The sequence below is a fragment of the Piliocolobus tephrosceles genome, chromosome 16 (assembly GCF_002776525.5).
Source record: "Piliocolobus tephrosceles isolate RC106 chromosome 16, ASM277652v3, whole genome shotgun sequence".
Lineage (NCBI taxonomy): Eukaryota > Metazoa > Chordata > Mammalia > Primates > Cercopithecidae > Piliocolobus > Piliocolobus tephrosceles.
This window is the reverse complement of record NC_045449.1, coordinates 30213652-30239166: the sequence shown is the minus strand read 5'-3', so window position 1 is coordinate 30239166 and position 25515 is coordinate 30213652. Positions and strand designations below refer to the sequence as shown.

General features: G+C 45.7%; 2 protein-coding genes across 4 annotated transcripts in view; both read left to right on the top strand.

Moving 5' to 3' along the window:
- Window positions 1-4221: 4221 nt before the first annotated feature.
- CCL5 (C-C motif chemokine ligand 5) lies at window positions 4222-13128 on the top strand. Its single transcript, XM_023190816.3, has 3 exons — window positions 4222-4460; window positions 6053-6164; window positions 12338-13128. The coding sequence occupies exons 1-3, from the start codon at window positions 4385-4387 to the stop codon at window positions 12423-12425; spliced, it is 276 nt and encodes a 91-aa protein (XP_023046584.1). The 5' UTR covers window positions 4222-4384; the 3' UTR covers window positions 12426-13128.
- Window positions 13129-16351: 3223 nt separating this feature from the next.
- Window positions 16352-25515, top strand: part of HEATR9 (HEAT repeat containing 9) — a 16134-nt gene continuing 6970 nt past the window's right edge. Inside the window, exons 1-8 of one of the 3 annotated variants that reach the window (XM_023190797.2) lie at window positions 16352-16588; window positions 18750-18799; window positions 20125-20306; window positions 20625-20757; window positions 20962-21018; window positions 21213-21269; window positions 21955-22012; window positions 22389-22561. In XM_023190797.2, the coding sequence (XP_023046565.1) occupies window positions 16501-16588; window positions 18750-18799; window positions 20125-20306; window positions 20625-20757; window positions 20962-21018; window positions 21213-21269; window positions 21955-22012; window positions 22389-22561 (798 nt within the window). In that variant the 5' untranslated portion in view covers window positions 16352-16500. The remainder of the gene's footprint in view (window positions 16589-18749; window positions 18800-20124; window positions 20307-20624; window positions 20758-20961; window positions 21019-21212; window positions 21270-21954; window positions 22013-22388; window positions 22562-25515) is intronic. The other 2 variants (XM_023190799.2, XM_023190798.2) reach the window with 2 other exon arrangements.

Genomic DNA, 25515 nt, shown 5'->3' with positions numbered 1-25515 from the left:
CGGGCCGGGCGCGGTGGCTCAAGCCTGTAATCCCAGCACTTTGGGAGGCCAAGACGGGCAGATCACGAGGTCAGGAGATCGAGACCATCCTAGCTAACACGGTGAAACCCCGTCTCTACTAAAAATACAAAAACTAGCCGGGCGAGGTGGCGGGCGCCTGTAGTCTCAGCTACTCGGGAGGCTGAGGCAGGAGAATGGGTAAACCCGGGAGGCGGAGCTTGCAGTGAGCTGAGATCCGGCCACTGCACTCCACTCCCGGGCGACAGAGCAAGACTCCGCCTCAAAAAAAAAAAAAAAAAAAAACAACAACAACAACAACAACAGTACTCTTGACATTCCCACTGCCTATTCCCACTCCGTAATCCCAACATCCCACCATCCTACCCACCCACCCCGTCCCACCACCACTTACACACAGATATACATACACACACACACAGTGGAAAGGTTTGCTGGGATTTAAAGATGAGGAGCATGTCAGTGTTGTCTGCGGGTTTCCTCACCTCTGTCCTTAGCTCATGTCCCAACTCAGCATATCTGGTATTCAGGAAAACACCTTCTTTTCTTCCTTAAAGAGGGAAACTGAAATCAAGGAAAGAAAACAGAAATTGAGCTCACAGGAGAAAACTGAGCCTTGGCAATCGTTTTATGATTTTCTCTAGAAACAATGAAGTGCGGTAGAAAGTCCATGAACCCAGACATGGGTTCAATGTCGAACTCTACTACTGTAGGCTGTGACTATAAGCTAGTCACTTAACCTCTCTAAGCCTCAACGGACCCATCTGTTTTAAAAAAGACTTTTTGTGGCCAAGCGCGGTGGCTCATACCTGTAATCCCAGCACTTTGGGAGTCCAAGGCAGGTGGATCACCAGGTCAGGAGATCGAGACCATCCTGGCTGACACAGTGAAACCCTGTCTCTACTAAAAATACAAAAAATTAGCTGGGTGTGGTGGCAGGCACCTGTAGTCCCAACTACTCGGGAGGCTGAGGCAGGAGAATGGCATGAACCCGGGAGGTGGAGCTTGCAGTGAGCCAAGATCGCACCACTGCACTCCAGTCTGGGTGAAAGTGAGAGAATCCATCTTAAAAAAAAAAAAAAAAGGCCGGGTGCGGTGGTTCACGCCTGTAATCCCAGCACTTTGGGAGGCTGAGGTGGGCGGATCACGAGGTCAGGAGATCAAGACCATCCTGGCTAACACAGTGAAACCCTGTCTCTACTAAAAATACAAAATATTAGCCAGGTGTGGTGGCGGGCGCCTGTAGTCCCAGCTACTTGGGAGGCTGAGGCAGGAGAATGGCGTGAACCCGAGAGGTGGAGCTTGCAGTGAGCCGAGATCGTGCCACTGCACTCCAGCCTGGGCGACAGAGCGAGACTCTGTCTCGGGAAAAAAACAAAAAAAGACTTTTTGTAATAAATAAATAAAGATTTTTTGTAATATTGACTGGGGGTTTAGTTTAGACTGCTGAAAAGCATAAATTACAGAATATCCTTAAAGGCACTGACATCTTACTCTTAATGATAGCATGATAATAACAGCCAGTGTTATTAAGTACTTAACAACATGTGTCAGACGTTGCACTAACAGCTTTGCAAGCATGAGAACATTTATAGGGACTTAATTGTCTTAACAGTTGTGTGAGGGACTGTTATTATTATCACTGATTTATAGGTAAGGAAACTGAGACCAGAGAGATTATTAATAACTTACCTGAGGCCACCTGGCCAATGAACAGGAGAAACTGCCAAGTCCGTGCTCTTAACCCCCTGCCTTTTCCAGAACCTCTCACATATTTGGCAACTTACCTTAGACCTAACACCGCTTTGTGAAGGAAACAATTGGTAGAACATTTTTATGTGGCTGGATGAATGTTTCTAAAGTGCTTGCAATTTGTTTCTTTAAATGAGATGGCCATACTTTCCAGAATTATGTTTCCATTGTTAATTGATTGAGCTGTAAGGAAGGTATGAGAGGATTGTTGTAAAGAGCTTGGAACAAGGCCTGGCGCGGTGGCTCGCGTCTGTAATCCCAGCACTTTGGAAAGCCAAGGTGGGTGGATCACCTGAGGTCAGGAGTTCGAGACCAGCCTGGCCAACGTGGTGAAACCCTGTCTCTACTAAAGATACAGAAATTAGCCAGGCATGGTGGCGATGCCTGTAATCCCAGCTACTCAAGAGGCAGGAGAATTGCTTGAATTTGGGAGGCTGAGGGTGCAGCGAGCCGAGATCGCACCACCGCACTTCAGCCTGATCAACAGAGTAAGACTCTGTCTCAAAAAAAAAAAAAAAAAAAAAAGCTTGGAATAGCAGCTGAAACCTAGAAAGGCCTTGATAACTGTTAACTGCCTTATTGATGTGATTCACTGGTCAGAGCTGGGACATGGTCATCAGAAACACCTGCCTTCAAATCCCACTTATCAGCTGCCTGAGCTTGAAGATGTTGTCTGTTCTGAAGCTTAGTTTCCTCTTTGGTCAAATGAGAATAATAACCACTCTGCCTCAAGGTCATCGTGAGGAAGAAATGTGACTAAGTCTTCCCATTCTGGGTGATTTAGTCACCCTCAACCACCATGTTACAAGTGTGAGAGTAGCTAACAGAAAATGATCTCAGTAGAGGGTTACATTTTGTTTATTTTGCTTTTGTCATTCTCAATAAACACTTTTAAATAATTCGGATGCCGGCCAGGCACGGTGGCTCACGGCTGTAATCCCAGCACTTTGGGAGGCCAAGGCGGGTGGATCACGAGGGCAGGAGATGGAGACTATCCTGGCTAACACGGTGAAACTCTGTCTCTACTAAAAATACAAAAAAATTAGCCGGGCATGGTGGCGGGCGCCTGTAGTCCCAGCTACTCAGGAGGCTGAGGCAGAAGAATGGCATGAACCCAGGAGGCAGAGCTTGCAGTGAGCCGAGATCACGCCACAGCACTCCAGCCTGGGTGACAGAGCAAGACGCCATCTCAAAAATAATAATAATTATAATTATAATTATAATTATAATTCAGATGCCAATTTCAGCCTAGCCCAGATCAAATTGTTGCTAATTGTTAACTACTAAAATAGGAATTGATAAAGACTTACTGTATCCAGTTCTTTGGAATGGAATAAGGACCCCGGCTCTAATCCAGAAGTTCCACATGGGTTCAGTTTTGAGGATACTCCTAACCACAAACCCTTTAATGTTGGGCAGTACTTAATGGATGGAGCACCGAAGTGGGAGCGAGGGCAACTGGGTTCTGATCATTCTGATGAATGATCTCTGTCATTCATTTGCTGTGTGTTCTTAGCAAGTCACTCCTGCTCACTGGGCCTTGATTTCCTCTTGTGCAACTGAAGAACATGGAAAAAAATGGATCCCTAAAGTCCTTTGAAGCTTTTATATTCTGTAACTTTTGTGCCCAAGAAGGCCTTCAGTGAGATGGGATCCCAGTATTATATTGAGTTTCCTCATTCATAAAATGGGGATAATAATAGTAAATGAGTTGACACATGCTAAGCCGGGAGAATAGTGGCTGTCACAGATAAGCCCTCAGTAAATGGTAGCCAATAATGGTAGAGTATGCTGTAAGAGATCTTTCTCTCTCTCTCTCTCTCTGCTTCTCAACAAGTCTCTAATCAATTATTCTACTTTATAAACAAGGAAATAGAACTCAAAGACATTAAGCACTTTTCCCAAAGGTCACTTAGCAAGTAAATGGGAGAGACCCTATGGCCAGGATGAAAGCAAGACATTCCCACAAGAGGACTCATTCCGACTCATATCTGGTGAAAAGGTCCCCAATGCCCAGCTCAGATCAACTGCCTCAATGTACAGTGTGAGTGTGCTCACCTCCTTTGGGGACTCTATATCCAGAGCACCCTCCTCAATAAAACACCTTATAAATAACATCCTTCCATGGATGAGGAAAACGAGATAAGATCTGTAATGAATAAGCAGGAACTTTGAAGACTCAGTGACTCAGTGAGTAATAAAGACTTAGTACTTATGATCCTATTCTAACTGCCTCTCCTTGTTGTCCCCAAGGAAGCAGCTTACTGCTCTCTGAGGAGGACCCCTTCCCTGAAAGGTAAAACTGAGGATGTCAGCAGAGAAATGTTTCCACCATTGGTGCTTGGTCAAAGGGGAAACTGATGAGCTCACTCTAGATGAGAGGGCAGTGAGGGGGAGACAGAGACTCGAATTTCCGGAGGCTATTTCAGTTTTCTTTTCCGTTTCGTGCAGTTTCACTTATGATACCGGCCAATGCTTGGTTGCTATTTTGGAAACTCCCCTTAGGGGGTACCCCTCAACTGGCCCTATAAAGAGCCAGCCTGAGCTGCAGAGGATTCCTGCAGAGGATCCTGTGACAGCACGTGGACCTCCCACAGCCTCTCCCACAGGTACCATGAAGGTCTCCGTGGCTGCCCTCACTGTCATCCTCGTTGCTACAGCCCTCTGCGCTCCTGCATCTGCCTCCCCATGTAAGTCCTGGTCTTGACCACCACAGCCTGTGGAGTCGGATCCTCTGCCTAGAATGCCCACCCCATCCCAATGACTGTCCCAGACCTTGCCCTCTTTTCAACTGTAGCATGAATACTGTCTGAACCCCATTATTTACATTCTTGTGGATTGTCTTACCCAGATGTCCTGTTGTCCTTGAGGGGTCTCTATGCTGCTTCATGGCAGGGATCTCCTAATCAGTTTTCCTGTCTTCAAGGTCTACACCCCCAAGGCCTACAGGAGTTCACTGAATGTGGACTCATGTTGGGGAGATTAGTAGTCATGAGTAGCTCACACTGACTTTGAAACACGACTGACTCATGCCTGTCAGCAGCAGGGTTTCTAAGAAATTTAACTAACCTAAAACTTCCTGAGACCCTGAGATAGCCATATTCTCTCTCATTTCATAAATGTAAAAAATTGGCTTATGAGAGGGTATGTGGCTTTATTAGAGTGAATACATTTAAAAAACAAAAACAAAGAGAAGATAATAAAAGCTAATTAAATGGCTACTGTGGATCAGGCATTGTGCTGATCTTTTTACATCTTTTATCTTTTTCTTTTTTTTTTTTTTTGAGATGGAGTCTTCGCTCTGTCGCCCAGGCTGGAGTGCAGTGGCACGATCTCGGCTCACTGCAAGCTCTGCCTCCCGGGTTCACGCCATTCTCCTGCCTCAGCCTCCAGAGTAGCTGGGACTACAGGTGCCCACCACCATGCCTGACTAATGTTTTGTATTTTTTAGTGGAAACGGGGCTTCACCATGTTAGCCAGGATGGTCTCGATCTCCTGACCTCGTGATCCGCTCTCCTCGGCCTCCCAAAGTGCTGGGAATACAGGCGTGAGCCACCGCGCCTTGCCAATTTTTGTACATCTTATTTAATACCTACAACTCTTCTTTGAGTAGCTGTCCTTGACTTACAGATGAGAAAACAGAGAGGTTAAGTAACTTGTCCATGGGCAGGCACAGAGCTAGGAAATGGGGAGACTGATATTCAAACCTGGTTCCATCTCGCTGGGAAGATAAAAACTACTCCTCTGCTGGGAAGTGGCAACTGATGCTTCCCAGCGTGATCTTGAATTAACTGACCAACAAGAAGTTCTCTGTTGAGAGCCCTTCTCACTGAAGCTCAACAGGAGCTCTCAAGATACAGTATGCATCTCCAGGCCCCTCTTAAGATCCTGGCTGAGTCATGGAGCCTGAGCTTTGGAAGCCTCCCCACAACCTGCCCTAGGTCTCAAAGAAACCAAGTTCTGAATCCACTGAGGATTCTGGAAGGGCAAGAATGAGGCCAGAGGACCCAGGACAAGCCAGAAGGAGGCCCTGAGAGCCAAGGGCAGAGGGTTATGGTGTAGAGGAGTGGATACAAGCTTGGCTCAAGGATTAGATGAGGGGTTGGAATCCCCACTCTGCCACTGTGTATCCATGGCCAAGTGACTTTACCTCTCTGAGCCTCAGTTTCTGTCAAGGAAGATAACAGTTCTTTCTAAATAAATCGTACAAAGTGTCCAGCACAATGTCCAGTGTGCAGTAGCAATGAATAAAAGGGTCTCCCTCCTTCCTTTCCTCTTCCAGATGCCTCAGACACCACACCCTGCTGCTTTGCCTACATTGCCCGCCCACTGCCCCGTGCCCACATCAAGGAGTATTTCTACACCAGTGGCAAGTGCTCCAACCCAGCAGTCGTGTGAGTCTCAGCCCCATGGAGCCCTCCCAGAGCCTGTTCCCCCAGGAGTCCTCTGAGAGGATGCCCTACCCACTCCCACGCATCCTCCAGCTGCAAGCAGCCACAGCTCCTCCATTTCTAGCCTCAGAGTCCCCTGCTGTCATGAAAAAAGACTAGACAAGCTGTCCTTAGAGAATCCTGCCCACTCTGATGGACTGTGTTCCTAGGACTCCAATCTTTTTTTTTTTTTTTTTTTTTGAGACGGAGTCTGACTCTGTCGCCCAGGCTGGAGTGCAGTGGCGCGATCTCGGCTCACTGCAAGCTCCACTTCCTGGGTTCACGCCATTCTCCTGCCTCAGCCTCCCAAGTAGCTGGGACTACAGGTGCCCACCACCATGCCCGGCTAATTTTTTGTATTTTTAGTAGAGACGGGGTTTCATCGTGTTAGCCAGGATGGCCTCGATTTCCTGCCCTCGTGATCCACCCACCTTGGCCTCCCAAAGTGCTAAGATTACAGGTGTGAGCCACTGTGCCCGGCCTAGGACTCCAATCTTTACTAGTGTGGCCTCTACTTCAACATGGTCTGGAATGCTCCTGTGTGGGGAAGATCAAGTCAGTCATCCCCCTTAGTGAAGAACCCTACAGTCCCCCATATTTCACACCCAATCAAATCCACCCAAACCTCAGAGGAACTAGGGAGGAGAGGTCAGAGGTCAGGGATCTATAATTGCAGTCAAATTAAAAAAAAAAAAGGCCATCCATCAAAGAAGAAATAAGGAAATAAGATTCACCTTTAAATATGCAAGCTAGTATATTTGGAAACATATAATAAACCCTACTATATAGGAAATGCCTACTATGTGTCAAATGGCTTATGTGCATGATCTTTAAATTACACTTAGCTCTGACGAGTATGCATAATTCTCTCCATGTTTCAGGTATTAAAACTAAGATTCAGAGAGGTTTATTGACTTAGCCAAGGCTGCACAGTAAATGAGGGATGAAGCCCATCTCTAGAGCCTCCTCTTTCTGCTATAGTAAAGTCATTAGTGACAATTGCTTAAGAAATGTATGGTAGAGACTTCAAAAATGAAAATGGTGCAATCCTGAAGTTTCCTATATAAAAGTGAAGTTTTTGTTTTTGTTTTTGTTTTGAGACAGAGTCTCACTCACTCTGTTGCCCAGGGGGGAGTGCAATGGTGTGATCTCAGCTCACTGCATCCTCTGCCTCCTGGGTTCAAGCAATTCTCCTGCCTCAGCCTCCCAAGTAGCTGGGATTACAGGCACGCATCACCACGCCCAGCTAATTTTTGTAATTTTTGTGGAGATGGGGTTTCACCACGTTGGCCAGGCTGGTCTTGAACTTCTGAGCTCAAGTGATCTGTCCAGCCCGGCCTCCCAAAGTGCTAGGATTACAGGAGTGAACCACCGTGCCCAGCCAGGGTGAAGTTTTTTAATGCAAAAATTTTTATGACACTGGCAAAGTTACAGGTATTCAAAGACAGACTCTGGGTCTGATGAATCTTTTGAAGTATAGTGGTAATATTTAACAACTACTAATTTTATTTCTGAAAACAAATATTTTTCAAAAGAAGAAAATCCTTCCCTGAGCACATACTATGGGCACAGATTACTAAAGCCACTGTCCCAGCCCAACCTTATGGGGCTCATAGTCTAATAAGAGGGGCAAGACAGACACAGCAATGACTAGAGTATCCAGCAAAAAAACATGACAAGGGAAAGAGAGAGGAAACACATTCAGCTTCAGGGATTTACAGGTTTGCTGCAAATAGTGCTGAGGAGAGATTTGGCCCGGCAGAGAAAAGCCCAGGGAATGGGTTATATCAGGAAGAGGGACTGTCCCCCAGGATTCTACTTTGGTTAATGTAGAGTCTCCATGTAGGAAAGCACAGAATGTCAGGAAAATGCAGCAAAAGTGCTAGAGCTGTCAAGTGTAAAATGAGCTAGAACAGGGAAAGCTGAGAAAACAGGAGTCCAGTTTAGCGGCTACTGTTGTTTTCCATGTGAGTAGCATTGGAACCTGAACAGTGCCTGAAGGAAAGGAGAAACAGGAGGTTTCAAAGACAGACACCTTTGAACCCTTCAAAGGTGGAATTTGCAAGCCCTAGCAGGTGATTTGAGGTCAAGATCAAGGGAGAAAGATGGGGGTGGAGGATGACACTGAGGTTTCCACCTCTGGCTGGAGAAATGTAGAACCATCTTAAGCCTTGTGGAAGAGCTGTTTAAAGAGGAAAGAGCTAAGGTGCCAGCAAGATAACCCTGTGGATATATCCAGTGGTGACGGTGAAATGAAGGGTTGGTAGCTGTGGAAATGGTGTTAGGGCTGAAAATGTGACATTCTTTTGTAGGAAAAAGGGGTATCCCAACTTTAAAAAGGCAATGCAGCCTGCCTTGGTGAGTATTGGCTCTAGAGCTAGTTTGCTTTGTTAGGACTCCAGCTATGACACTTGCTGAGTGTAGGCCTTTCAATTAACCTCTCGGAACCCCAATTTCCTCCTCTACAAAATAGGGTAATAGAAGTACTTCCCCCACTGGGTCACAGTAAGATGAAAATGCTTAGAATATGCTCTGGCACACAGTAGGTGCATAAATATTAGCTTATTATTATCATCATCATCTAAATGCATTATTGCATGCACTAAAGTAACAGGTGAAACTTAAGGAATGAATGCAATTCATTCATTCACTTACTCATTCAACAAACATCCATTAAGCATCAACTGTGTGCCAGGCCCAGGGCCAGAGACTTAGGAAAAAACACAAAGAAAAGGGCAGCAGCTTTGAGAACATCCACTCTTAAGGGGGCAGGCAGGAGGAGGAAGTCAGGCAAGCAGAGGGTGCTAAAAATGGAGGTAACAAGGTAAGACTTGGCAAGGAGGGGCTGTTCTTCGGTGTCACAATCTGTGGGGAGGTTGGGGGCAGGAAATGGAGACCTGAGCTACCCTCACCTCAGGTATTGATTTCCTGGCTTTTTAATTTCCTAGTCACAGGTCAAGGATGCCAAAGAGAGAGTGATAGCAAGTCTGGCAGGACTTCCTGTATGACTCCTGGCTGAACAAGGGCAAGGTCTGGGTCTGAAACTCTCACACCACCCTAAATAAGAACACAAACTCTAGGAAGTATGAGAGGCCAGAATACTGCTTCTGCTCCCTTTCTTATCTCTGCACACCAGGGTGGGAGAAAAAGAGATGGTCAAGTGGCTCTGAATGAGGCTGGGAAAAGGGAAACCCAAAGAGAAACCAAGAAATCCTCATTCTCACCAGACAATCTAAGGCTTCACTTTGTCTGAAAACATTTAGGCTCAAGAATGTGCAGGACACATCCAAAAATGTTTAAGATGGTAAATTTTACGTTATGAATATTTTACCACGATTAAAAAAAAAAAAATTTCATGCTCTTAGGCACAGAATCAGGAGAACCACAAGAGCTTAGTGACTTTGACAGATACACTGATACATGCATATAGAAAGAATGAAAATATTAAACCAAAGAATGAATAAGTGATGAAATATTTAAATAAGGTGGGTACACAGCACAACAGAACATATTTGGGAATAATATTTCCATCTAGGGAATACATTTCTATTTTTTTTAATGTGATAGCAATCACAAAAGCAAGGGTGGAATTTCTGTGTTGTTTGAGATATATAATTCCTTTGTTATGCCATGTAATCATGTGGCATACTGTGTGGGTCAATAAGAGTTAAAAAATAAACTTCTAGATGGGCACAGTGGCTCACGCCTGTGATCCCTGTACTTTGGGAGGCTGACGTGGGTGGTCACCTGAGGTCAGGAGTTCAAGACCAGCCTGGTCAACAGGATGAAACCCTGTCTCTACTAAAAATACAAAAACATCAGCTGGGCATGGTGGTGCGCACCTTTAATCCCAGCTACTCAGGAGGCTGAGGCAGGAGAATCGCTTGAACCTGGGAGGCGAAGGTTGCAGCGAGCTGAGATTGTGCCACTGCACTCCAGCCTGGGCAATAAGAGCAAAACTCCATTTCAAAAATAAAAAATAAAATAAACTTCTGGCCTGGCATGGTGGCTTACCCCTGTAATACCAACGTTTTGGGAGATTGAGGTAGGAGGATGGCTTGAGCCCAGGAATTTGAGACCAGCCTGGGCAACATGGTGAGAACTTGTCTCTACAAAAATAATTTTTAAAAAATTAACCACGTGTGATGGTGTACACCTGTGGTCCCAGCTACTCAGGAGGCTAAGGTGAGAGAATCACTTGAGCCCAGGAGGTTGAGGCTGCAGTGAGTTGTGTTTATGTCACTACACTCCAGCCTGGGTGACAGTGAGATCCTGTCTCAAAAATATAAACAAACAAACAAACAAACAAACTTCTGGATGGCTGCACAGTAAATAGTTGAATTTCTTCCTATGAGAACCTCTAAAATAATATATCCAGTATTTGAACTTAAGTAAAATCAATGTTCAAATTTCAAATAATAATAATAATAATGATGTGCAGGAAAAAATCCTAAAGGAAAAGCCAAAATGGGAAAGGGTAACTAGGCAGGACTGACCCTAAAGTAGCGTGTTAATTGGCAGCACTGCTAGCAAGGCCCAAGGTCTCCCATAGGTAGAATCAGTCTCCCAGCAGACAGGTGAGGCAGGCAGCTGGACTGACCCTCATGACCCCCAACTTTTACATTTTCAGCTTTATCATCAATGCCTATAGAGATAAGGCCTCTGATTTTCATAGGCCTCCACATTTTCGCTGGTTACTTGGTGGAAGTGCTTTGACATTGCCATTATCTCATGGCCCTCAACTCCCCTGAGCCACAATGTCTAGTACCAGGACTTTTAGTCTCATGTTGCTCTCATCCACCCTAAAGCAGAAGTTGCAGAGCATTCTAGTAACAACACATGAATGGTATTTTTCCAAACTTACTCATACATATTATCCTTTGAGCTTCACAGTAATTGTGCAAAGAATTATTTCTATCTACATTTCAGAGCTGAGCAAATAGACTCAGAGGCTTTAAGTGATTTGCCCAAAATGATCAAACTAATAAATGGTGAAATGAAGACTCAAGGTCATGCCCTTCTTTCATTCACCCACCCATGCACAGATGTATTAATTTGTTGAGTGTGCCAGGCACTGCGTTGTTTAAAGCCAAATCAGATGTTCTTTCAAGAACTTCTCGGCCAGGGGCGGTGGCTCATGCCTGTAATCCCAGCACTTTGGGAGGCCAAGGCAGGTGGATCACGAGGTCAGGAGATCAAGACCATCCTGGCTAACATGGTGAAACCCCGTCTCTACTAAAAATACAAAAAATTAGCCCAGGCGTAGTGGCGGGCGCCTGTAGTCCCAACTCAGGAGGCTGAGGCAGGAGAATGACGTGAACCCGGGAGGCGGAGATTGCAGTGAGCCAAGATTGCGCCACTGCACTCCAGCCTGGATGACAGAGACTCCGTCTCAAAAAAAAAAAAAAAAAGGCCGGGCACGGTGGCTCACACCTGTAATCCCAAAACTTTGGGAGGCCAAGGTGGGTGTATCACCTGAGGTTAGGAATTTGAGACCATCCTGGTCAACATGGTAAAACCCCATCTCTACTAAAAATACAAAAATTAGCTGGGCATGGTGGTGGGCGCCAGTAGTCCCAGTTACTTGGGAGGTTGAGGCAGGAGAATCGCTTGAACCCGGGAGGCGAAGGTTGCAGTGAGCCGAGATTGTGCCACTGCACTCCAGCCTGGGCAAGAGAGCAAGACTCCATCTCAAAAAAACAAAACAAACAAAAAAAGACCTTCTCATCTCCCACTTATTCAGCCATGACTCAGTTTTGAGGGACACCTTATTCTCTCTGCATCTTAAGCACCCAGCACAGGGCCTGGAACAGAGGAAGTGCTGAGAAAAGGCTAGTGATTGTCAGGCTCAGCCCGGGGTTTCAAGGCTCCATATCCTCTTAGCTTTTCAGGCTACATATATTTGTGTGAAGGTGGTTAAAATGCACACAGATTTGTTTCTGGCTTGGAGCCCTTTGATCCAACAGAAGAGGAAATGTCCTCTCCTTAAAAGCCACAAATAAAATCTTATGGAGCTCCAAATATGCCCTACCCCAATACCATTATCATTTCCCTTTATACCTTAATCCACTTCATCCCCCAAACTGGCTGTCCCAGTACTGGCAAGGTCTCATCCTCCCTCTTCTCCTCTCCCACAGCTTTGTTACCCGAAAGAACCGCCAAGTGTGTGCCAACCCAGAGAAGAAATGGGTTCGGGAGTACATCAACTCTTTGGAGATGAGCTAGGATGGAGAGCCCTTGAACCTGAACTTACACAAATTCGCCTGTTTCTGCTTGCTCTTGTCCTAGCTTGGGAGGCTTCCCCTCACTATCCTACCCCACCCCCTCCTTGAAGGGCCCAGATTCTACCACACAGCAGCAGTTATAAAAACCTTCCCCAGGCTGGACGTGGTGGTGCACGCCTGTAATCCCAACACTTTGGGAGGCCAAGGCGGGTGGATCACTTGAGGTCAGGAGTTTGAGACCAGCCTGACTAACATGATGAAACCCCATCTCTACGGAAAATACAAAAATTAGCTTGGCGTGGTGGTGCATGCCTATAATCCCAGCTACTCAGGAGGCTAAGGCAGAAAAATCGTATGAACCCAGGAGGTGGAGGCTGCAGTGAGCTGAGATTGTGCCACTTCACTCCAGCCTGGGTGACAGAGTGAGACTCCGTCACAACAACAACAAAAAAAGAAGCCTCCCCATCTAAAGCCTAGAAGAGCTTCTGAGGCGCTGCTTTGTCAAAAGGAAGTCTCTAGTTTCTGAGCTCTGAAGCCCCTTGGCTTTGCCAGGGCTCTGTGATCAGGAAGGAAGTCAGCGTGCCTCTAGAGGCAAGGAGGGGAAGAACACTGAGCTCCTAAGCTTCCATCTCAACCCCTTACAGGAGCTTACCGACAAACATGAAAAATCGGCTTTCCATTAAAGTTCTCAATGCAACTATAAAGCTGACTTGGTTTGATTTCCTCCTGGGGAACTCTCCTTCCCCATGAGCATTGAGCACACAGGGCTTCAGGGCTTGCAAACACCCGATATCCATCCTAGATTTGGATGACAGGGCTGAAAACAAAAGCTTTCTGAGAAGGGGGCATGGGTAGGCAGAGCAATTAAACTAATCAGTGACTTATCCACTCTGGAGGGGGAGGGGAGACAATAGTCACTACGTCCCCACCCCTGAGTCCCCAAGTTTATCTTACTGCCTGCCACAGTGTCACCCTGTTTCCTCAGACCTTGGTTGGCCCTTCCTCCCTGGCCTACCCTCCACCTTATCCCCAGTGGATTTCTTTAACACCACCCTTTCCCCTGGAATGGGATTCAATGGCAATTCCAAATGCCTCAGGTCTTTGAAATAAGGACAATGAGGTATTTTGTGGTTTTTCCACTAGTACACCAGCTCTTATAAGGTGAGGTATTCCAACTTTCCCAAGCTTGTCCCTTTATGTAAACATGTATTGACAATATATGTGGTCATAATAATAGTTAACATTAATTGAGCACTCACTATGTGACAGGGATTGGCTCAGCCCCTTACATTCATCATTCTTTTTCATCCTTAAAACCCTATAGGGTTAGGTACAGTTATTAGCCCTGTTTATAGTCAGGAAAACCCTTAGCAAGAGAGGGAAATGATTTTCCCAAAGTCCCACAGCTCAAAGAAAAATAAAGCAGGTGGGCCAGGCTCGGTGGCTCACGCCTGTAATCCCAGCACTTTGGGAGGCCAAGGCGGGCGTATCAAAAGGTCAGGAGATCGCAACCATCCTGGCCAACATGGTGAAACCCCGTCTCTAGTAAAAACACACAAAAAATTAGCTGGGCATAGTGGCAGGCACCTGTAGTCCCAGCTACTCAGGAGACTGAGGCAGGAGAATGTCATGAACCTGGGAGGCGGAGCTTACAGTGAGCCGAGATCATGCCACTGCACTCCAGCCTGGGCAACAGAGTCAGATTCCGTCTCAAAAAAAAAAAAAAGAAGAAGAAAAATAAAGCAGTTGGTAAAACTTTACAATTAAGTTTAAACCCATCAGGTCTAATGCCAAAATTCATACTTTTTTTCCCACCCTTAATTTGCAAAATTCTAAACGTATGGAAATTTGCAAGAATATACCACATACCCTTCATCTAGAGTCAAATATTGACATTTTACCACATTTGCTTTATCTGTGTGTGGGGGCAGGGTGTGGTCAGTATATACATTTTTTTCTGAACCACTTGAGAGTAAGTTGCAAATGTGATATCATGTCACTCTTAAAAGTGTCAGGCACATGTATACATATGTAATAAACCTGCACATTGTGCACATGTACCCTAGAACTTAAAGCATAATAAAAAAATAAATAAATAAAAATAAATTTAAAAATTAAAAAAAAGTGTCAGGATGTGGTGAAACCCCATCTCTACTAAAAATACAAACAATTAGCCACACGTGGTGGTGGGCGCCTGTAGTCCCAGCTACTCGGGAGGCTGAGGCAGGAGAATGGCATGAACCTGGAAGGCAGAGCTTGCAGTGAGTCGAGATCTCGCCACTGCACTCCAGCCTGGGCAACAGAGAGAGACTCCGTCTCAAAAAAAAAAAAAGAAAAAAGGTCGGGTGCAGTGGCTCACGCCTGTAATCCCAGCACTTTGGGAGGCCGAGGTGGGTAGATCATGAGGTCAGGAGATCGAGACCATGCTGCCTAACACAGTGAAACCCCGTCTCTACTAAAAATACAAAAAATTAGCCGGGCGTGATGGCGGGTGCCTGTAGTCCCAACTACTCGGGAGGCTGAGGCAGGAGAATGGCGTGAACCCAGGAGGTGGAGCTTGCAGTGAGCCGAGATTGCCGCCACTGCACTCCAGCCTGGGCAACAGAGCAAGACTCCGTCTCAAAAAAAGAAAAACAAAAAAAAGTGTCAGGATGTATCTACTAATAACAAGGACATTATACAAAACCACAACATGCGTACCATAGTCAGGAAACTTAATAATGACACAATATACAGTCTGTAATCGAATTCCTCATAGTCCAGTAAGGAAGACAGACCTGTGAGCAGATTATACATATGAAAAAGACTTAAAGTAAAGCAAAGTGTAAAAAAGCTGTGGTCACATTGTGGAGAGAGGGAATTCTGTCACAGAGTGGGGGCGGGGGGCGGGGGGCAGGAACCCTGAGGGAGAATAAAGACTTCAAAGATGAGAAAACATTTGAGTGGACTTTTTGAAAGATCTGAGAGACAGTTTAACAGGTTTAAAAGGAAAAGACTGACAGGTAGAGGGAACAGAATACGCAAACGTAAGAGGTATAAAAAGCAGCTCCTTCATCAGGTCAAATAGCAAATGCATGCTGGGCTTAATACCTAGGTGAAGGGTTGAGAGGTGCAGCAAACCATCATGACACACATTTACCATGTATCTATGTAACAAACCTGTACTTTCTGCACATGTATCCTGGAACATAAAGTAAAATAAAATAAAATTTAAAAAGTTGAAAGAAAAGAAAAGAAAAAGGCAGCTCCTTACCACACAGATATGAGTTCAGTCTTTTGCTGCCAAAGACAGGGAGAGGGTGTGTACAAAAGGGACTTTCCAGGGCCAGGCACAGTGGCTCACACCTGTAATCCCAGCATTTTGGGAGGCCAAGGCGGGCAGATCACCTGAGGTCAGAAGTTTGAGACCAGCCTGGTCAACATGGTGAAACCCCGTCTCTTCTAAAAATACAAAAATTAGCCCAGTGTGGTGGCATGCACCTGTTGTCCCAGCTACTTGGGAGGCTGAAGCAGAAGAATTGCTTGAACCCGGGAGGCGGAGACTGCAGTGAGCCAAGATCATGCCACTGCACTCCAGCCTGGGTGACAGAATGAGACTCCCTCTCAAAAAAACAAACAAACTAACAAATAAATAAATTAAAGGGACTTTCCCATCCCTGCCATTTTCACAAGGACTAATCCTAAGAACAATCCCTGATCCTAACATGGGCTTACTTGAGCTTGACAGTTCACCAAACGGTTTGACTTTCTTCTCCAGTTTATGCCTCACCACAGGCCCTTTCGTTAAGCCAGACATACATGACTTTCCTACTTGTCCAGTGAGGAAACTGAAACTCAGAAAATAAAGTGACTAGCTCAAATGCCACAGCTGGGGCTCAGAAGTGAAACCTGAGTGTTCTATTTACCAAAGTAACCTGGTTGCTTAGCACTTGGAAGCTTCTACCTCCAGAAGTCCAGACACCTCACCTGTACCTCTTGCACCACAGAGGAGAGGTCTCCTCCAACTGTGTCCCCACTCCCCTAAAAGCCTTGTATTCCCCACTGCAGGTTCCCTCTGACCCCACCAGGAGAAGAAGATGGCCTATGAAAACTCAACTGATATCTTTGATGTCTCCAGGTCAATGTTCCTGTATCCATGGCTGGAATATCCAGACAGGACCAAAGGTGAGGCTCAGATGGACAGAAATGGAGTCCAGAGAAGGGGACTGAAAAAGAAATGCTACCTGGCTGTCACTCCCAGGCAAGGGTCTAGGTGAGTTCAGCAAACCCATGGGAAACATCAGGGCAGGCCCATGAACACTTTGATGGCTCTGCACAGTCCTCAACGTAAGTCTCAGGCTCCTCAGCAGGGCCTACAGGGCCCTCTAAGATGGCACACCTGTGTGTCTCCCCAGTTTCTGCTCCCACACCTGCACCCTGCTCTTTACCCTCAATTCTTGCACCTCCAAATCTTTGCATAGGGTGTTCCATGTCTAATACTCCTCCCCCTTATCCACCTGGCTAGCTCCTGTTTGTACTGAAGACTCAGTTTGTGCAGTTCACTCTAGGAAACCTTCCCTTATCCTCCCAGCCAGGTTAGGTACCCCTCAAGTGTACCACCTGTGTCTACATCTATCTTCACATTTGCTTCCCTCTGTTAATCACTAAGAAACACTTTTGTCTCTTCAGCCAGAACAGTGGTCCTCAAAACATGATCCCATGACCAGCAGCATCAGCATCTTGTTAGAAATGCAAATCCTCGGCCAGGCACAGTGGCTCACGTCTGTAATCCCAGCACTTTGGGAGGCCAAGGCAGGCGGATCACTTGAGACCAGGAATTTGAGACCAGCCTGGCCAACATGGTGAAACCCCATCTCAACTAAAAATACAAAAATCAGCTAGGCGTGGTGGCAGGTGCCTATAATCCCAGCTACTCGGGAGGCTGAGGTACGAGAACCATTTGAACCTGGGAGGCAGAGATTGACCTGAGCCAAGATTGTGCCACTACACTCCAGCGGCCCGGGCAAGAGAGCAAGACTCTGTCTCAATAAAAACAAAACAAAACAAAACAAAAAACACGAAATCCAAATTCTCAGACCCCAACCCTAATCTAGTGAATCAGATACTGTGGGTATGAGTCCCAGAAATCTATGTTTCAACAAACTCTCCACGTGATTTCTTTTTTTTCTAATTGAGGGTTAGGGGGCGGTCTCACTTTGTTGCCCAGATTGGTCTCAAACTCCTGGGCTCAAGCAATCTGCCAGCTTCGGCCTCCCAAAGGGCTGGGATTACAGATGTGACCCACCATGCCCAGCCTTTCCAGGTAATTCTAATGCACAATCAAGTTTGAGACACTGAATGACCCCGGTGGTTTTCACCCTCAGCTGCATATTAGAATCTTCTGGGGAGCTTTCCAAAATGCCTAGGCCCCATCCCCACAGAATTTGATTTGATTAGTTTGATGAAGGACCTAGACATGTTCAAAATTCCCACAAATATTCTAATATGCACAGCAATGCTGCTGCTCCACAAATCACATATTGAATTAGGAAGGTAGTAGAAAGCTATGTGCCACTTAAAGGTAGGAATTATACCTTATCTCCCTGGTGCCTGGTGAAATATCTGGTAGTAGTAGTCACTAAATACTGAATAAATAAATGCTCGAATGTATTTATTCTTTAACCCATCTTTGCAACTGCTATTTCTTTTTTTTTTGAGTCTTGCTGTTGCCCAGGCATGACATGATTTCGGCTCCCTGCAACCTCCACCTCCCAGATTCAAGAGATTCTCCTGCCTCAGCCTCTCAAGTAGCTGGGACTACAGGCGTGCACCACCACCCCGGCTAATGTTTTTCTTCTTTTTTTGCTTTTTTGAGATGGAGTCTCGCCCTGTCACCCAGGCTGGAGTGCAGTGGCATGATCTCAGCTCACTGCAAGCTCCGCCTCCCGGGTTCACGCCATTCTCCTGCCTCAGCCTCACAAGTAGCTGGGACTATAGGCGCCTGCCACCATGCCCAGCTAATTTCTTTTTTGTATTTTCAGTGGAGATAGGGTTTCACCGTGTTAGCCAGGATGGTCTCGATCTCCTGACCTCGTGATCCACCCGTCTCAGCCTCCCAAAGTGCTGGGATTACAGGTGTGAGCCACCGTGCCTGGCTAATTTTTTTGTATTTTTAGTAGAGATGGGGTTTCACCATGTTGGCTAGGCTGGTCTCAAACCCCTGACCTCAGGTGATCTGCCCTTCCTGGCTTCCCAAAGTGCTGGGATTATAGGCAGGAGCCACCACGCCCAGCCTGCAACTGCTATCTCATTTGAACCACACACATACTCTTATTCCTCTTGCCAGAACTCAGAAAAGCCATGGCTCCTGTTCATCTGCCCTTGTCCTGCTACCAGGTAAGACCCCTTTTGCTATCCTGGGAGCTCTATCAAAGTTAGGAGGGGCAGCAAACTATCCCTTCCCGTTAAAGCCAGCTCATAGAACCCTGACATTCATCTCTGGTGCCCCCATTAACTCTGTGATCTTGAACAAGTCACTTTCCCCCTCAGAGCCTCAGGAGCTTCCTGTGTCACAGGCTAACACCTGACCACCTCCCTTTGTGGAGTTGTTATGAGACAAAGTCTATGAGGCCTTGGCTATGCAGAAAGTGCTTACTAATGGAAGTCATTTTTATTAGTTAACACAGGGACAGTTAGCAACCTTCACAGTTTGGGTTGCCAGATGAAATATAGAATGACCAATTAAATTTGAATTTTGGATAAACAACAAATGGTGTTTTAGTACAAATGTGCCCCGAATATTTCATTCATTACCTAAAATCCAAATTTAACTTGACATCCTAGTATTTTTTTTTGTTGGGGAGGAGGGAGCTTTTTCTTTTTTTTCTTCCTAAATCTGCAACCCTACTCACTGTGAGTCAATGCTCCATTTTTTGAACTTATGCCAATCACTTGAGAACCTTTACTATGATCTTCTCAGCACAAAGTTGGGAACCACAGCTGAAGCCTCTCTCCCCTGTTGCCCAGATCTGTTGCAAAGAGTGAAAGAAAGGCTTAAGAAGAGACAGGGATGAATCCTAGCCAAATCTTCAGAGAAAGCCCCTGACCCACTCAAAATCCTCCATTACAGTGAAAGCTGTAGTTTCACAATTGTTTAAGTGATAGATTATTTTAAGAAAGTCTGTTTCCCTGCTAAACTGTTAAGTTCCATGAGGGCAAGGATAACTGCAACCCGAGCACCTAGCACAGTACCTGGCACATAGTTGGTACTCAAATAAATATCTGAATGAGCAACAGTCTGTCTTTTCCCCACCTTTATTCCACATCCTCCCCACACCTTGCCTTTTCATTTCCCTACCCAAATGTCATTTTCAAAGTGCTTTGAGATCCTCAACTAACCAAACTATGTGTTCAGATCGATTTACAGATCACCAGTGGCTTCACAATCTGGATCTCTTTTGATCTTTACAACAACCTTGGTAGGGACACAGAGCAAGGATTATTAGCTTTGTTTTACAGATAAGAAGACTGAGACCTTGCTAGGATGAAGTAACTTGCCCAAGTTATGCAATGGGTTAAGTTGTAGCTGTGACTCCAGCTCAGATGAGAGGCTAGAGGGCATCTGTCTCACCCTGCCCTTCCCTCCCTTTACCCCCTCCTCCCCATACCCAAGTAAGGGCCGAGGGGGCCCCTCTGACTGTTCTGCCACTTGCAACCCCCAGATGCCAAAGGAAGAGTTTCCCCCAAGTCCAGAGTGCTGGAGGCAGCATCCGAGCAAGCCAAACTCAGTCCCGTACTGCTACTTCAAGAAACCTGAGATCTACACGCACTGGCACAACCTGTATGATCAGCGAGAGGAACGGGAGGCTGAGAAGATGTTGAGGAAAATGAGAGATGACCATAGGTGTGTTTTGCTGGCCTCCATATTCTCCTCACTCTCCACATCTTCTAGGAAAGTAAGGAACGGCAAGGAAGGGGTGGGCCAGGGAGTAAGGCAAGTCAGCCTACAGGTCCCAGAGAGGAGCTTAGGGCGGCTCGGCTCGGCTCAGCTCCACCTGGCTTGGCTGGCTCAGCTGGCTCTGGTGGATATCACCGAGTCCTCATCTGTCTTCCTCTGGTCCCATTTCTGAGCTGGGCAGCAGCCCTGTGGCAGAGGTGAGGGTGCAACCTGAGGAGGGAAGGTACAAGGGGACCAAAGCTGCCTATGCAATTTCTCACACAGGTACATCAAAGAGGTACATCAAACCCACATCCAAATGTTCCATCTCCCCATGAGCAAGCTGACTATAAAATCTGAGATGCGATCTAGGCCCTTAGAGCCTACCTGGGACCCCCTGAAGTGGCAAAGATTAAGGGTCAGGACCATGTGGGAGAGGACATGGGGGACTCCCTCCCTCTGGGTGCCCTTCCCTTGGGCTCACACCATCCTTCAGCCCTCAGTCCTTGCCTGAAAAACAGAGGGAGGGTAGGAAAAGGGATTGGATTGGATGAGCCCCCTTTAGTTTAAAATTCTGTATTTTTCTCTGTCTTCCTTTCCACTGGCTGCCTTGGATGGCCAGGAACTCACAAAAAGCCTGGAATCTCCCAGAGAGGATGAGCAATTCTATGCAGCACAGGTGAGAAAAGGCAAGGATACAGGAGGGTGGTTACAGCCAGTAACTGGTCGAGCTGGAAAGTAAAAAGCTGCTTGATGTGATGGTGGTTGTGGGGATGGTATTCCAAGCACAAACTCCAGCTGTGTCCAGAGAATGGTAACTCCTAGGGACGGTGTCCAAGGTTCCTTCTCTTTCCTCCATCCCTCTTCCTGCAGGCTCTGGGATGCTTACGCATCAGTGACAAATTTGTCATGAAGGCACTACAGCAGGTGGTGAGTCTGAGAACTGCTGGAGTTCAGGAAAGAAGGAAACAGGGTCTGAGATGTGTGGCACATGGGCATAGACAAGGCTCCTCAGGGTGCTAGGATGTCAGGTCAGATCCAGTAAGGACACAGCCACCACTGTGCAGCATGCCCCCATCTCATGTCCTTGGTCTCTTAGAAGAGCAGCTGGATCTAAAAGATGGGGGAGGAAGAATCTGAAGATCCACCTGGTCTAACCAAAAAGACATTGGACTGAAAAGCCAGGAAAGTCTGAAAACCAGAACAGAGTACATTCTCTGCCTTAACTGGAAACACCGCATATGTACACATCAGCTTACCACTGGGAACATGCATTCTTAATATCCATAATCTCATTTAACTCTTACAACACCACCAGGAATTAGTATCTGTATTTTTCTAAAAGAAAATGAAAGCTCTGAAAGACCAAGGGTCTTGCCCAAGGCCAAGTGGCTACTAGATACCAGATAGAAATTTGAACAAACATCTAACTCCCAACTGCATTGTTCCTTCCATTGAACCATTTTGCCTGTATTCTGTATTTGAGAATAGATAGGTCACTTTCTAGGCTTCAGTTTCCTCTTTTGTAAAATGAGAAGTTAAGCTGAGACAATCCCTAAAGCTCTGACATTGCATCACCTTATAATATGTTCCTACCACCCGCCTCTTAAATTAGGCCCAAACTGGTCCAGAGAAAGTAAAGTACGAGGCCTACCGAACCCTGGCCATCCTGGGTAAGTATGTCCTCTCTCTTGGTGGGGAGTTGAGAAAGTGCAACCACTTTCTTCTTTGGGTAAGGACAAATGGGTGAGGAGCATACACCTACTCCAACCTAGCATTTGGCAAGGCCTGAGAACTATCCCAGTTATGTCGAACCAAGAGAGGAAGGTGGTGTGAAAAGGGAAAAGAGATTAGAGAGAGGGAGAGGGAGGGCGCTTGGAATTGTGTTCATGTTCAGTCAACTGCCCTGGTATCCTGGGAGGATGGGCAACACCGTGGTACCTAGGATTTGGAACTTAGGTCTCAATAGCAAAGTGGAGTTCAATAGGTCCTTGCAGAGAAGAGCAGTACCAGAGGCTCTGCCCTGACTTGAGGCCCCTCCCTGTCCAGGTTGCCTGAATAAGCATGTGATCCGGGCTCTCATCAAACAGCTGAAGGAGAAAAATGAGGGTCAAAGGATGGAGACTTTGACGGGGCTACGAATGGCCCTTAACTCCTGGGCTGCTGTCTCTAAAGACAAGGTGATTGGGAGGACAGTCTGTAACGGGGCAAAGCTGGACAAGGTAATTGATAGGTTTAGCTGGGGGTTGGGTGAAGAAGAAGGTAACCTAGCACAGCTTTGATAGAGGAAGACACTATCCTTGAGGAGTTCCCTCGGAAGTTGAATAGAAGCATATGGCTTGGCCATTTACTAGTCCATTTCTGAAAAGCCAAATTTCAGAGCTGCAGTTTGTATTTAAAATGGAGAATGGAGACAGTACAGATGGTTCCAGATTTAGATGGTTTAACTTACGATTTTTTGACTTTACAACAGTGCAAAAACAACACACATTCAGTACACTCCTTAACTTACCATGGGCATGACATTACAACCTGATAAACTCATCCATGGGATGTCATTGTAAATAGAGGAGCATCTGTAATTGCCTGATAGTACTGTTGAGAGGACTAAATGTGATAATGTATGTAAAACACCTAGTACAATGCCTATGCTCTTTCAGTGGTAACCATCATTATTATTATCATCTCTAAAATAACTTATTAAGGTAAAACCTGTCAAGAAGACACGGGGCCCAAGAGAGTCCTCAGACCCTACTGTTTTTTTCTCCTTTAGCGTTCTCTTACTTTGACCCCATCATTGCCCTATGTAAAAGAGAATCCATCATTCATCCATTTATTCAGCAAATATAAAATAAACAGCTATCATGTGCCAGGCACTGTCCTAGGCCCTTGGGATATAGCAGTGAGCCAGACAGGCAAAGATCTCTGCCCTTATGGAGGAGGTTACATTCTAGTGGGGGAGACACATCATAACCAATAAATTTATTTTTAGAAAATTAGGCTGGGAACGGTGGCTGACGCCTGTAATCCCAACACGTTGGAAGGCTGAGGCGGGTGGATCACTTGAGGTCAGGAGTTTAAGACCAGCCTGACCAACATGGTGAGACCCTGTCTCCACTAAAAATACAAAAAAAAAAAAAAAAAAAAAAAAACAACCTTAGCCAGGCATGGTGACACACACTTGTAATCCCAGCTACTTGGGAGGCTGAGGAAGAATTGCTTGAACACAGGAGGCAGAGGTTGTAGTCAGCCAAGATTGCACCATTGCACTCCAGCCTGGGCAATGAGAGCAAAACTCCATTTCAAAAAAAAAAAAGGAAAAGAAAATTATGTAGTATCTTAGAGGTGACAGGTACAATGGAAACAATTACGTAGCAGGGTAAGTAAGAGTGATCAGGAGTGACAAGTGGGAGTAGGGATGGGTTGCAATGTTGAATATAGTAGACAGGGAAGGCCTCATTTAGAAGGTGCATTTGAGCAAAGACATAAAGAAAGTGAGTGGGTTAGCCTTACAGATATCTGAGAGAAGACATTCCAGGCAGAAGGACCAATGCAAAGGAAAGAGTATGTTTGGCATGGTTAAGAAAGCAAGAGGGGGCCGGGCACGGTGGCTCAAGCCTGTAATCCCAGCACTTTGGGAGGCCGAGACGGGTGGATCATGAGGTCAGGAGATCGAGACCATCCTGGCTAACACGGTGAAACCCCGTCTCTACTAAAAAATACAAAAAACTAGCCGGGCGATTTGGCGGGCGCCTGTAGTCCCAGCTACTCGGGAGGCTGAGGCAGGAGAATGGCGTAAACCTAGGAGGCGGAGCTTGCAGTGAGCTGAGATCCGGCCACTGCACTCCAGCCTGGGCGGCAGAGCGAGACTCCGTCTCAAAAAAAAAAAAAAAAGAAAATGCCCTTTGAAGACTTGAAACTGCTAAATTATTAGTTTATTTTTTACATAAGGTCACTTAAGTGAAAAGTTATTAAAATATATCTTTCCTACATTGCCATCTACAAAACATTAGGTATTACGAATGTTAGATTTCATCTCAGTGTTAAATCTTCACTAATAGATTTATGTAAATCATGAAAATTCTACTTATAACTACAGAAGGGAATTGGGGACATAAAACGGTTATGCCATTTGGATAATGACATTAGGCAGCATATAATAACTAATGGCAAAAATCCATGGCTAGTGATATATAAAACAAAATATTCTTTGCAGTAAAATATTCCCTTTATTAATGTTACAGAAGGAGGAATACACCAAGGAACTAACCATCTGTATGACAGTGTCAAATATTATTTTGATTTTAATATTTCCTATTTTGGTTTATTTGCATCTTAGAAGAGCATAATGACATTGTTTGATGAAGCCTAATTATGCTGGACTGTTTTGACCTGGTTTAACCCTTCTGATAGGTAGTCGTGGATGCTGGGGATGAGAACTGAATAATCTTTGCCTGGAGTGACACTACACTCTAGAGTTTCCACTTTGGAGAATATTCAGTTCTAACTTGTGATTCCTGGTAGAACAAATTTTATTTTTCTAGCCTACCAATGATCTAGAAGCAGAGGAATCCCAGTGCCTTTTAAAAGTTATTATGTGGTTTTCTTTTAAAAAGCTCGTTTTCGGAAAGTAGAATTTATGGGTACAACATCTGCTCATTATTTGCACATAAAACCATTTAAAAAGTAAAAAAAAAAAAAAAAAAAAAGGCAAGAGGGCCAGTGTGGTTAACGTGAAGTAAGAATACAGCAATAAGAAATAAGGTCAGGTTAAAGAACTTAATAGGAGACTAAGTCATATGTGGCCTTCTGGGCTGTTTTAAGTACTTGGGCTTTTACTCTGAGTGAAATAGGGAGCCAGCTGGGTGCAGTGGCTCAGCCCTGTAATCCCAGCATTCTGGGAGGCCGAGGTGGGTGGATCACAAGGTCAGGAGATCAAGACCATCCTGGTCAACATGGTGAAACCCCATCTCTACTAAAATACAAAAAAAAAAAACAAAAAAACAAAAAAACAAAAAAAACAAAAAACTAGCTGAGCGTAGTGGCGCACATCTGTAATCCCAGCTACTTGGGAGGCTGAGGCAGGGGAATCATTTGAATCCGGGAGGTGGAGGTTACAGTGAACCAAGATCATGCCACTGTACTCCAGCCTGGCGACAGAGCAAGACTCTGTCTC

What these genes read in the sequence shown, in the direction of transcription:
- CCL5 (XM_023190816.3), top strand. Translation starts at nt 4,385, where the DNA reads ATGAAGGTCTCCGTGGCTGCCCTCACTGTCATCCTCGTTGCTACAGCC. An exon ending in TCCTGCATCTGCCTCCCCAT is followed by an intron (nt 4,461 to 6,052) that starts GTAAGTCCTGGT and finishes TTCCTCTTCCAG; the next exon opens with ATGCCTCAGACACCACACCC. An exon ending in TGCTCCAACCCAGCAGTCGT is followed by an intron (nt 6,165 to 12,337) that starts GTGAGTCTCAGC and finishes CCTCTCCCACAG; the next exon opens with CTTTGTTACCCGAAAGAACC.